Source organism: Arachis stenosperma, chromosome 1 (assembly GCF_014773155.1).
Source record: "Arachis stenosperma cultivar V10309 chromosome 1, arast.V10309.gnm1.PFL2, whole genome shotgun sequence".
In the NCBI taxonomy this organism is placed as follows: domain Eukaryota; kingdom Viridiplantae; phylum Streptophyta; class Magnoliopsida; order Fabales; family Fabaceae; genus Arachis; species Arachis stenosperma.
Window position 1 is genome coordinate 74,415,707 of NC_080377.1, and position 12,752 is coordinate 74,428,458.

The 12,752-nt window shown below is 40.5% G+C and overlaps 1 protein-coding gene across 1 annotated transcript in view; it reads right to left on the reverse strand.

The window, feature by feature from the left end:
• LOC130981165 (uncharacterized) overlaps positions 1-11,435 on the reverse strand; it is a 34,588-nt gene extending 23,153 nt beyond the window's left edge. The window contains exons 1-2 of the mRNA XM_057904786.1: positions 11,269-11,435; positions 7,872-8,121 (exon numbers count right to left, since the gene is read on the reverse strand). Coding sequence (XP_057760769.1) covers positions 7,872-8,121; positions 11,269-11,435 — 417 coding nt within the window. The remainder of the gene's footprint in view (positions 1-7,871; positions 8,122-11,268) is intronic.
• Between the last annotated feature and the right edge of the window lie 1,317 nt (positions 11,436-12,752).

The following is a 12,752-nucleotide window of genomic DNA, read 5'->3' on the forward strand; positions in this document are numbered from 1 at the left end:
CCGGATTCTCTTGAATGCTGCCATCAAGTCCTACCTATACCACGAAGACTCTGATCTCACGGAATGGTTGGCTCGTTTGTCAGGCGAGCACTCGGTTGTCAGGCGATCAACCATGCATCGTGCAATCAGGAATCCAAGAGATATTCACTAAGCCTCAGATGCTTGTAGAACAAGAGTGGTTGTCAGTCACCTTGTTCATGAGTGAGAATGGTGATGGGCGTCAATCATCACCTTCATCATGTTGAAGAACAAGTGATATCTTGGACAAAGAACAAGCGGAATTGAATGGAAGAACAATAGTAATTGCATTAATACTCGAGGTACAGCAGAGCTCCACACCTTAATCTATGGTGTGTAGAAACTCTACCGTTGAAAATACATAAGAACAAGGTCTAGGCATGGCCGAATGGCCAGCCTCCCAAAGAGGGTTCAATCATCAAAACATGATCAAAAGATGAAAATACAATAGTAAAAGGTCCTACTTATAGAAAACTAGTAGCCTAAGGTGTACAAAGATGAGTAAATGACATAAAAATCCACTTCCGGGCCCACTTGGTGTGTGCTTGGGCTGAGCAATGAAGCATTTTCGTGTAGAGACTCTTCTTGGAGTTAAACGCCAGCTTTTATGCCAGTTTGGGCGTTTAACTCCCATTTAGGTGCCAGTTCCGGCGTTTAACGCTGGAATTTCTGTAGGTGACTTTGAACGCCGGTTTGGGCCATCAAATCTTGGGCAAAGTATGGACTATTATATATTGCTGGAAAGCCCAGGATGTCTACTTTCCAACGCCGTTGAGAGCGCCCAATTGGGCTTCTGTAGCTCCAGAAAATCCACTTCGAGTGCAGGGAGGTCAGAATCCAACAGCATCTGCAGTCCTTTTGAGTCTCTGGATCAGATTTTTGCTCAGATCCCTCAATTTCAGCCAGAAAATACCTGAAATCACAGAAAAACACACAAACTCATAGTAAAGTCCAGAAAAGTGAATTTTAACTAAAAACTAATAAAAATATACTAAAAACTAACTAAATCATACTAAAAACATACTAAAAACAATGCCAAAACGCATACAAATTATCCGCTCATCACAACCCAATTTTATTTATCTAATTTTATTTTATTTTGTTTCTTGTTTATTTTTGTGTTTTATTAGGTACATGATCATGAGGAGTCACGAAAAATTCAAAAAAAAAAAAATTAAAAACAGAGTCAAAAACAGAAGAAAAAATTTTTCACCCTGGAGGCAGCGCAGACTGGCGTTCAACGCCAGTAAGGTGCATCTGGCCGGCGTTCAACGCCAGAACAGAGCACCATTCTGGCGCTGAACACCCAAAACAAGCAACAACCTGGCGTTAAACGCCAGGATGGTGCACAGAGAGGACAAACTGGCGCTGAACGCCAGGAACAAGCATGAAACTGGCGTTCAACGCCAGAAACATGCATTACATGGGCGTTGAACGCCCAGAACATGCATCAATGGGCGTTTGAACGCCAGAATGATGCATGAAGGCATTTTACATGCCTATTTGGTGCAGGGATGGAATTCCTTGACACCTCAGGATCTGTGGACCCCACAGGATCACCTCAGGATCTGTGAACCTCACAGGATCCCCACCTACCTCGCCCTTTTTCTCTCCATTCATGGTCATCCCTTCTATTTTTCATTCACCACTCACTCTTTCCCGTAAACCCCACTCACCTTCAAAATTCAAAATTCTTTCCCACCCAATCCCACCCATATAGCCGAGTCCATCTCCCCTCACTCTCCTCCATTTTCATTCTTCTTCTTCTTCTCTTCTTTCTTCTCTTGCTCGAGGGCGAGCAATATTTTAAGTTTGGTGTGGTAAAAGCATAGCTTTTTTGCTTTTCCATTACCATTAATGGCACCTAAGGCCAGAGAAACCTCAAAGGGAAGACAAAAGCTTCCACCTCTGAGTCATGGGAGATGGAAAGACTCATATAAGCTGGAATAGCTCAGTTGGGTAGAACATGTCGGAGATACCTCAGGGGATAAGTTGTCCTCCACACAAATATTGAAAGCAACTAAAGGGGAGGAACACCAAAATTACTAGGAATCATTCAACAGAAGCAAGGAAGAGACATAAAGGAGCTCAAAGAGCACCATTGGACCTTCAAGAAGGCACCACCCTCACTCAGGTGGATTCATTCCTTGTTCTTTATTTCTTTCTGTTTTCGGTTTTTAATTATTGTGTTTATCCATGTTTTGTGTCTTTATTTCATGATCATTAGTATGTAACCATGCCTTAAAGCTATGAATAAAGTCCATTAATCCTTCACCTCTCTTAAAAGAAAAATGTTTTAATTCAAAAGAACAAGAAGTACATGAATTTCGAATTTATCCTTGAATTTAATTTAATTATATTGATGTGGTGACAATGCTTTTTGTTTTCTGAATGAATGATTGAACAGTGCATATGTCTTTTGATCTTGTTGTTTATGAGTGTTAAAATTGTTGGCTCTTGAAAGAATGATGAACAAAGAGAAATGTTATTGATGATCTGAAAAACATCATGAAATTGATTCTTGAAGCAAGAAAAAGCAGCAAAAAAAAAAAAGGGGGCGAAAATTTCAAAAAGCAAGGATCCAAGGCTTTGAGCATCAATGGATAGGAGGGCCCAAGGAAATTAAATCCAGGCCTAAGCGGCTAAATCAAGCTGTCCCTAACCATGTGCTTGTGTCATGAAGGTCCAAGTGAAAAGCTTGAGACTGAGTGGTTAAAGTCGTGATCCAAAGCAAAAGAGTGTGCTTAAGAGCTCTGGACACCACTAACTTGGGGACTCTAGCAAAGCTGAGTCACAATCTGAAAAGGTTCACCCAGTTATGTGTCTGTGGCATTTATGTATCTGGTGGTAATACTGGAAGACAAAGTGCTTAGGGCCACGGCCAAGACTCATAAGTAGCTGTGTTCAAGAATCAACATGCTTAACTAGGAAAGTCAATAACACTATCCGAAATTCTAAGTTCCCCAGAGACGCCAATCCCTCTAAACTACAAAGGAAAAAGTGAGATGCCAAAACTGTTCAAAAGCAAAAAGCTACAAGTCCCGCTCATCTAATTATAATTAATATTCATTGATATTCTGGAATTTATAGTATATTCTCTTCTTTTTATCCTATTTGATTTTCAGTTGTTTGGGGACAAGCAACAATTTAAGTTTGGTGTTGTGATGAGCGGATAATTTATACGCTTTTTGGCATTGTTTTTAAGTAGTTTTTAGTAAGTTCAAGCTACTTTTAGGGATGTTTTCATTAGTTTTTATGTTAAATTCACATTTCTGGACTTTACTATGAGTTTGTGTGTTTTTCTATGATTTCAGGTAAATTCCGAATGAAATTGAGGGATTTGAGCAAAACTCTGAAAAAGGCTGACAAAAGGACTGCTGATGCTGTTGGATTCTGACCTCCCTGCACTCGAAATGGATTTTCTGGAGCTACAGAACTCCAAATGGCGCGTTCTCAACGGCGTTGGAAAGTAGACATCCAGGGCTTTCCAGCAATATATAATAGTCCATACTTTATTCGAAGAATGACGACGTAACTTGGCGTTGAACGCCAAGTTCATGCTGCTGTCTGGAGTTAAACGCCAGAAAAACGTCATGATCCGGAGTTGAACGCCCAAAACACATCATAACTCAGAGTTCAACTCCAAGAGAAGCCTCTGCTCGTGGATAGATCAAGCTCAGCCCAAGCATACACCAAGTGGGCCCCGGAAGTGGATTTATGCATCAATTACTTACTCATGTAAACCCTAGTAGCTAGTCTAGTATATATAGGACCTCTTACTATTGTATTAGACATCTTTGGTCTCAGTTTTGTTTTATTCTTCATCTTAGGAGATCATTGATCACGTTTTAGGGGGCTGGCCATTCGGCCATGCCTGAACCCTTTGCTTATGTATTTTCAACGGTGGAGTTTCTGCACACCATAGATTAAGGGTGTGGAGCTCTGCTGTACCTCAAGTATTAATGAAATTCTATCTTCTTTTATTCAATTGCTATCTTAGTTTTATTCCAAGATATTCATTCGTACCCAAGAACATGATGAATGTGATGAGTTAGATAACCCTCATTATCATTCTCACTTATGAACGCGCGTGATTGACAACCACTTCCGTTCTACATGCAACAAAGCTTGAATGCGTATCTCTTAGATTCCCCAACAGGATCTTCGTGGTATAAGCTAGATAGATGGCGGCATTTATGAGGATCCAGAAAGTCTCACCTTGTCTGTGGTATTCCGAGTAGGATCCTGGGAATCCAGAAAGTCTAACCTTGTCTGTGGTATTCCGAGTAGGATTCCGGTAATGAATGACTGTGACGTGCTTCAAACTTGCAAGTGCTGGGCGTTAGTGACAGACGCAAAAGAATCAAGGGATTCTATTCCAGTAGGCGCGGGAACCAACCAGTGATTAGCCGTACTGTGACAGAGTGCGTGAGCATTAGTTTTCACTGCGAGGATGGGATGTAGCCATCAACCATGGGTGATGCCTCCAGACTGATTAGCTATGCGAGTGACAGCCGCATAGGATATTTTCCCGAGAGGATTGAAAGTAGCCACCGCTGATGGTGAACCCCTATACACAGCTTGCCATGGAAAGGAGTAAGAAGGATTGAGTAGAAGCAGTAGGAGAGCAGGCGTCCTTGAGCTCTACAGCATCTCCATCCGCTTATCTGAAATTTCCACCAATGAATCTGCATAAGTATTCTATCCCTTTTATTATGTATTTTCTTTTTATTTTATAATTTATTCCAATAATCACAATTACCCTTTAATCTCCCTAACTGAGATTTACAAGATGACCATAGCTTGCTTCATACCAACAATCTCTGTGGATTCGACCCTTACTCACGTAAGGTTATTACTTGGACGACCCAGTACACTTGCTGGTTAGTTGAACGGAGTTGTGAATTCAGCTGCTGCCCCTTAGAAGCCTTCATCTCAAAATAATTAGAACAGTGATCACAATTTCGTCCACCAGGTATATATACTACTCTTATCACTAGAATTAAAAAGTACAAAGGAGAAAAGAAAATTACAACTGAAAAGAAAAGGAAAAACTAATAAAAATAAACCATGTGCCTGGCGTTTGAGTGGCGTGCCACGCCTAGCTCCTTAGCTTGGCTTTGCGCGCCACGCTTGGCTTCCAAGTGGCACGCTTCCTTTGTCCAGCTAACCTGGCGTGCCACGCCTTCGAGCTCAAGTGGCACGCCCAGGGTCTTTCCTTTCCTCTTCCTCTCTGGAATCTTAAACTGGCGTGGCGCGCCCATGTCTGGCGTGCCACGCCCATAGTAAACACTTCATCCTTCTTGTTTGGAAAGTAATACTGGCGTGCCACGCCCTTGATAGAGACTTCCTTCTTCTTCTTTGGAAAGTAATACTAGCGTGCCACACCCAGTAGCTGGCTTGCCACGCCCTTGATGGAGGCTTCATTCTTCTTCTCTGGAAAGTAATACTGGCGTGCCACGCCCTTGATGATGCATGAATAAGTCCTACTTGGTCAGTAACTGGCATGCCACGCCTAGCATTCAAGTGGCACACCCATAGTTATCTTGTCTTGGCGTGCCACGCCTAAACTCCTAAGTGACATGCCCAGTCTTCTTCTTCCTTGTAGGCTTGTGCTGGTGTGCCACGCCTTCGAGCTCAAGTGGCACGCCTAGTGTTAGAGTTGTATCCTCCCTTTCTGGATCAATGAATTGGTGTGCCATGCCTTCGAGCCCAAGTGGCACGCCCATTGTTTATAATGGAGTTGGCGTGCCACGCCCAGCCTGGTGTGCCACGCCCCCCTTGTGGTCTTCAAAAGTGCTCTCTGGAAAGTATAGTTGGCGTGCCACGCCTGACCCTGGTGTACTACGTCCATAGTAAAGCTCATTGTCCTTTCTCTGGTCTTTATAGTTGGCGTGCCACACCTGGGCTTGGCGTTCCATGCCCATTGAAAGCTTCATGGACTCTTTTCTGGTCTTGACAAATGGCGTGCCACGCCCCTTGGCTGGCATGCCACGCCCATTCATTTTGTTGGCGTTTGCACCAAGTGGCACGCCCAGCACACACACCCAGCTCTCTTTCTTGCTTCATTCTTCTTTTGTTGCTCTTTTCACTTGAAATTCAACAAAACTTATTTCAAAGCAATATACCATAATATTCATCATTTAGTTCATGAAATTGCATTGATTGAATGAGATTACACTCTTTTTATAGTCCTTTTAGATAAGAGAAAGAGGTAGATGATGCAAGTCATCATAACACCAAACTTAAGTTTTACTTGTCCCCAAGCAAATCAATGTGGATTATTCTTAATTGATTGAGACTTGACCCTAAAGAGATGCATTCATAAGTAAGGATAGAGGCTAAGTATCAACTCATGCATGAATCTTATCATTCGCATACCACAATGAACTCCTAGACCCTTGAGGATTCTTTTTAAGTGTTTGCCTTAGGAGCCCTATCTATTGATTGTCACCTTGAAGTAGTAAGACTTGTTCTTTTTCTTTTGATTGTTCTTTTTTTTCACTTCTCTTTTGTTATTATTTGATTGACCACGACTCTAAGTGTTTTATCTCAAGACGACCCTTTAGATTAAGCTTTCAATTAGCACTCCCAAACTAGTTGGTTTTACAGTACTAGGTGTTGAAACACCCTTAAGAATTTACATGTCCAGGTCCCTCTTCTTGACACATCTTCACCACAAGCATCTACTAGGATCTTGGCTCTTTGAGCTATTTGTTTCTTTCTTTTATCCTAATAGTTGATGCTCAGAGCCTTGGCTCTTTTACTTACTACCTCTTGGTTCTATGGATATTGAAGGGTCATCCTTAGCATCTACTTGTTATATCCTCTATGTCTAATTGTTCATTATGGTTTATTTACTTCTATATGTTCAATCATGAATCCATACTCTATTCCTTATCTCTTAATCTTGAATTATCTTACTTGGGTCTTAGTCTTTTTCTCTTGTTTTTGCAACAACTCATCATTGATTCTTTGAGAATAAACTACTTTTATTGATGTAAATGAATACTTAAACAAAGACATTTTCTTTCTCAAATTTAAACATAAACATAAAGGACTCATAAAAAGACTCTAAAACATAAGAAAACTAAACAACAACTATCATAATAATGCAAACTTCTAAACAGAAATTCAGAGATGAAATTTTTAACCATGAGACTCAACAACCTTGTATTCCTTGAGCAGCTTCAATTCATAGGCCCTTTCCCTTTATCCTTTTTATTTGAGGAAGACTCATCACCATCCTTCTTCTTGGATGCTCCTTCTTGTGCAGGGGTGTCTTTTGGCTTCCAAAAGCCTAGCCTCCTCATATAAACTCTTTCATCTTCTTTTTGCTTGGCTAGTATCTCTTCTTGCCTAGCACTCAGCTCTTCCATACCTTGCATGAATGTTGGATAACCGGGGTTCAAGGTGGCCACAGCATTACACAAGTGATTCAGCTTCGCTTGTGTGTTTATATCAAACTACCTCCTTGAAGTGGTTCTAGCCTCATAGAGATTCCTAAATTCAGCAAGGTTCCTTTGCTGCCATTGATTTTACTCTATGATTTTGTTGAGGCTACCTTGCATTTCTCCCCAGTGGAATTGGCCTTGTTGCTCCTTCATGTACTCTATATTCCCTTGGAGTTGCTGAATACTTTCTTGCATTTGGTCTCATTGTTTCTATTGCTCCCTAAGTTGACTTACATCCTCTCTCAAATGGTTGATATCTCCTTGCATTTATTGAATATTTCCTTGCATTTCCTCATAGTTGAAACCTTTAGGGAATTGTGAATATGGTGCTGGAAGTCACATATATGGTGGTTGAACATAAGCTTCTTCTTATTGTGGTGGCCCTTGTGCCCTTGGCACATGAGCCCTATGCTCCCTTGCTCTTTGCAGTGGGTTGATGGCCACCACCTTTTCCATCTTTTTGGCTGTGATTGGTTTGTCCTGCTCCACCAAGATCTCATCAATCACCTTCTCCACTCCAGTCTCATCACAAAGCCTCTGGATGATGCTTGGGAATGCAAGTCTTGTGCTATCCTTGGTGCTCTTCAGCACCCTATGAATATTGTTCGCAATCATCTCCCCCACATTGATGTTTTTCCCTTTCATGATGCTGTAGATTAACACATCCCTTTCCAATGTTACCTCCGAAGTGTTGGAGGTGAGGTTGAGGGATCTTCTCACAAAGTCTAGCCACCCTCTAGCTAGAGGGCTCAAGTCTCTCTTTCTCAGCTGGTTTGGCCTTCCATCTTTGCATTGATCCAGTGGACATTGATGACACAAATCTCATTTAGGATTCGTTCAAACCCAGGGTCAAGTTGTTTCACCCTTTCTTCATAGCTCCGGATGGAACTTGTGTGCTTCACCATCAACATCTTGTTTATGTTGGCAGGGCTATAATCAATACTCTTCCCCCTCACATAGCTTTGGTAGTCATATGGTTGCCCAGGTTGGGGGACAGCATTGGCATAGAATTTCCTTACCAAGCTTTCCACCACCTTCTTTGGTGAGTTACACAAGAGTGCCCAGCCTCTATTGCTGATCTCAATGTTAATTTCCCTATACTCATCTCTCCCAAGTTGGAAGCCCACCTCAGGGATTATCTGCCTCTCACTCACCCACCCATAAAACTAGTTTTGGTGGAAGAATGAGAGGAATTTGAATTCATTGAAGCTTGATGATCCAGAGCCAGCTTTCTTAATCTTTCTTTTCTTTGATGAAGTGGCTTTTGGTGGTACCATTTGGGTGAGAAGAGAAGAATTGGAAGTGTGATGAAGGGATAAATAGAGAAGCAAAGAAAGAAAGCAAATCAAAGGTTTGCTCTAACACCAAACTTAGGACTTGATTGTCCCAATCAAGAAAACAAGAATAAGGAAAGAAAGAAAGAAAGAAAGAAAGAAAGAAAGAAAGAAAGAAAGAAAGAAAAAAAGAAAGAAAGAAATGCAGAAGGGGTGTTTCAGTTGTGAGGAATGAGGTTTGTAGTGTGGGGAAGTGGGAAGGGAGAGTGCAATATATATAGGGGTGAGAAGAGGGATCTGGAAGGTGGGAATTGAAGATAAAAATTGAATATTTTCCCACTTGGGAGTGGTGCCCAACGTGGATAGAGGTGCCAACCCCTATCTCTTCAGCTTTTTTATGATTTTTTAGATCCAAAGTGTGAAGTACACTTTGACTCCCTGACTTGATGAGTTATCAATGTCCTGTGGGCCCCACCTCCTTCCTGAAAATTCAGTTCAAATCCCCCATCAGTAATCACAAAAAATTGCTTCATATTCTTCTAGTTAAATTGTATTTAATGGGTGTCTTTTGGACACCAAACTTGGTTTCATTGCATATAGTAATTGGTCTCATGATTGTATCTTTTACATTCTTCCACTTCCATTTCATATGTACACAATAAATTGGCCGTTTTATGCACCCACCAATTTACTAATTGGCTTCAAACATAAATCAATTAGGCTGTACGTATGAATCTCTTATGATGGTTGATGATGCCCCAAATGAATTGGGTTTGGATTTTTCTTTTTCATACTAAAAATAGAATTTGTCCGTTGCAAGTATAGTCCAAACCCAACAATTGATCGTCAACCAATTGTAATATTCAAATCAATTATAAACCGAGAGTAAAAGTAATTCAACCTCGGTCGTTCTCCATTGGAATGCAATTGAAAGTGCTACGCTTTCGATTGTTAAGAGCAAATGGAGGTTTTGTCATCAAAGGACAAAAGATTAAAAGAACTAAGCAATAAAAAAACTAAGGGATGATCAAAATTGTAATTAATGCAAGCAACAAGGAAACAAGATCAAAACTAGTGAAAACGCTATAAATGCAATAAAAAAAGCCCTTGACTTGGGAATAAAAGGATCCAAAGAATCCTTTCATCTCCATAACCACAACTATGATAATTATGATGAGTCAATCTCGCTTAGTCAACCCCTAACATCGAGGAGTAAGTCAAGCAAGCATAATTGACCTTAATCCATAAGTCCTAGCTAACTTACCAAACTAGTTGATAAAAAGCTAGCGTCAATGGAAACAAGAGTCAACTAACTACCCAAGAATTATCACTAAATGTCGGACATTATGACTCTAGTATCATAGGGACTCAAATCCCTAGCCAAGGTGTAAAAATATACTCAAGATTCAAAGTTGACATTTTCACAAACACCTTGTATGCATAAAAGTAAAACATGAAAAATTACAAGGAAAAATAGAAAACTATAACCAACTATCAACAAAACCAAATATAAACAAGCAATCAAGCATAAAGAAAGCATGAAACAATAAATTCATCAATCAAAACTTCAAGAAACTCAAAGTTGCAAATATAAACAAGGTAACTTGAACCAAAGGAAATTGAAGATAAAGACAATGTAATTAAAAAGGAATTAAAGAGTACTTACAATTAAAGAAGCAGAATCCAAAATTAAACTTGCTATAAAATGCTACATGAAGATGGAAATAAAACCCTAGGAGAGCAATTTCTACTCTACTCCTACTCCTACTCCTATGGAAGCTTTCTAACTAATTCTCCTAATGAAAACCTCCTCCTTCATATGTGTTGATATCCCCTTCATATAGCACTTCCATTCAACATTGGAGCCTCCAAAATTGGGCCAAGAGCCCTCAGAAATCGTGCAGCACATGTTTCATTAATGAAACCACGTGTAGGCGCATACGCACACTTTGCTATTTTGGCTCCTGTGCGTACGCATAGATACTCGTGCGCACGCACGCATACAAATTTCCTCTTGTGCGCACGTACACTTGTTTGTGTGTCCTTTTCCTTGTTTTCTTCATGTGTTCTCCCTTCTACATGCTTTCTTCCACTTTTGCCTAGCCAATCTTGCCAAAATAGCCTGAAATCACTCACAAAATATATCATGGTATCGAATGACATGAAAGTGGAATTAAAATCACTAATTTAGGCACAAAAACGTATGTTTTCACATTTAAGTCCAAATCAGGGAGATAACACAAAAGTATGCTATTTTGGTGCTTAAGTGTAAGTTTATTTGATGAAATCCATTCAAATCAAGCTAAAATATATCAAAAAATATGGACTCATCAATGGTAGCCACATTGAAGCTTGTGTCATGGTGGCTTATGCTTCCACTCATCCTTGAGTTGCCACCCATGCTTGCTCTTCCAAAATCCTCCGGGATCCCATACAAAGTACATTAAGCTCTCAAGCAACTTCAAGCAAGAATTTGGGATCCAAAATTATTGGTTGTAAAGATGTATGCCCAGATCCCACACCTTGATTTCTCTATCATCCTCTTGTTGCCCTTCACTTGTGCCCTTGGATGAATAACCTTCCCAAGCACCTTTGAAGCACCCACTTGAGTGTTGGACTCCTCCAACTTGGACCTTGCACCATTTATGCCTTGAATTTCTTTGACAACTAACACCCATTCCTTCACCATTTAACACCCCAAAAAGCACCTTTAGTTGATAATCCGTTTTCAAGAGAGCAAATTGTTGCGGACCTAAGAAGCTCATTGAAGATATTGTTACCTACTCAATTTGTCTTTGGGGTGGAATTATCCTATTAAGTTCTTGCATAATTGCTTCCACTTCTTGGGCATCCACCTCTTCCTCACCACCTTTTTCAAGCTCTTCCCTTTCTATCTCGAACTCCAAGGGGAAGGCTTCCTCAAGACCATTGAGGGGGTTGACCAAGGTGGACAAAAAATCATTAATGATGCAATCCACTTCTTGATCAAATTCCCTCAATTCTCCATTTACCTCTTCCGGTTCACTAGTTCTACCTTCCTCATATTGTTGCAACTCTTGTTCTAACTCTTCTACCTTCCCTTGAGGCTCCATGCTCTCCTCCTTGCTACACTCCATACTTGATCCTCCACCTTCCTCAAGGGGAATGTCTTGACTGCTTAAGTGTAGCAAGGTCAAGCAGTGCACCGCTTCAGCTATGGTGTCCATGAACTCCCCTTGCTTCCTTCGGAACCCTTCTTGCTCTTGGAAGAATGCTTGAAGGTCTTGTTCTTCTTGAGGCAAGGGTTAGAAAACTTCATATTGGGGTGGAAGAAAAGGTTCAAAAGTTGGGAGAAAGGTTGTATATGTGGGAGGTGTGTCATGTGGGCGGGGATATTGAGGTGGTGTATAAGGAGGTGACGGTTCATATGGTTGATAACAAGGTGTATAGACATTTTGGTTCCATGGAGGTGTATGGTGTGGTGCTTGAAGGTTTGGTGGTCGAGGATTGTGTATGGGGTATCCTTCATATCTTGGGGTTTGATATTCATATAGGGGAGAGTTTGGCTCGTTGTAGCATGAGGGAGGTGTTTGCCATGAGTGTTGCTCATACACAATTGGTTCCTCCCTAAATTGATTCTCCCACTCTATGAAGCAATTCCAATTTGGATTCATCATACCCTACAAAACATTCACAACCAAGCTCCAAGCAATAAGGGTGATAACTTATAGAGAAAAGAGAAAATAAAAGCAAAAGAGATCAACAAAACAAGAAAGCAAACACCTAAATATTAGCAAAAATAACCAAATAACCAAGAAGGAATCTATTTACACTATCAACATATTTACAACAACCTAAGATATAATACCAATTGCATCCCCGGCAACAGTTCCGAAAACTTGATGAGAAGATTATTTCTAGTCTAGAATTTCTCAAAATAGAATATGTTCGTTGTAAATATAGCCTAGATCAACAAACAATCCTCTCAAATAAAGTTTAATTTTCAAATCAATAATTAACCGAGATC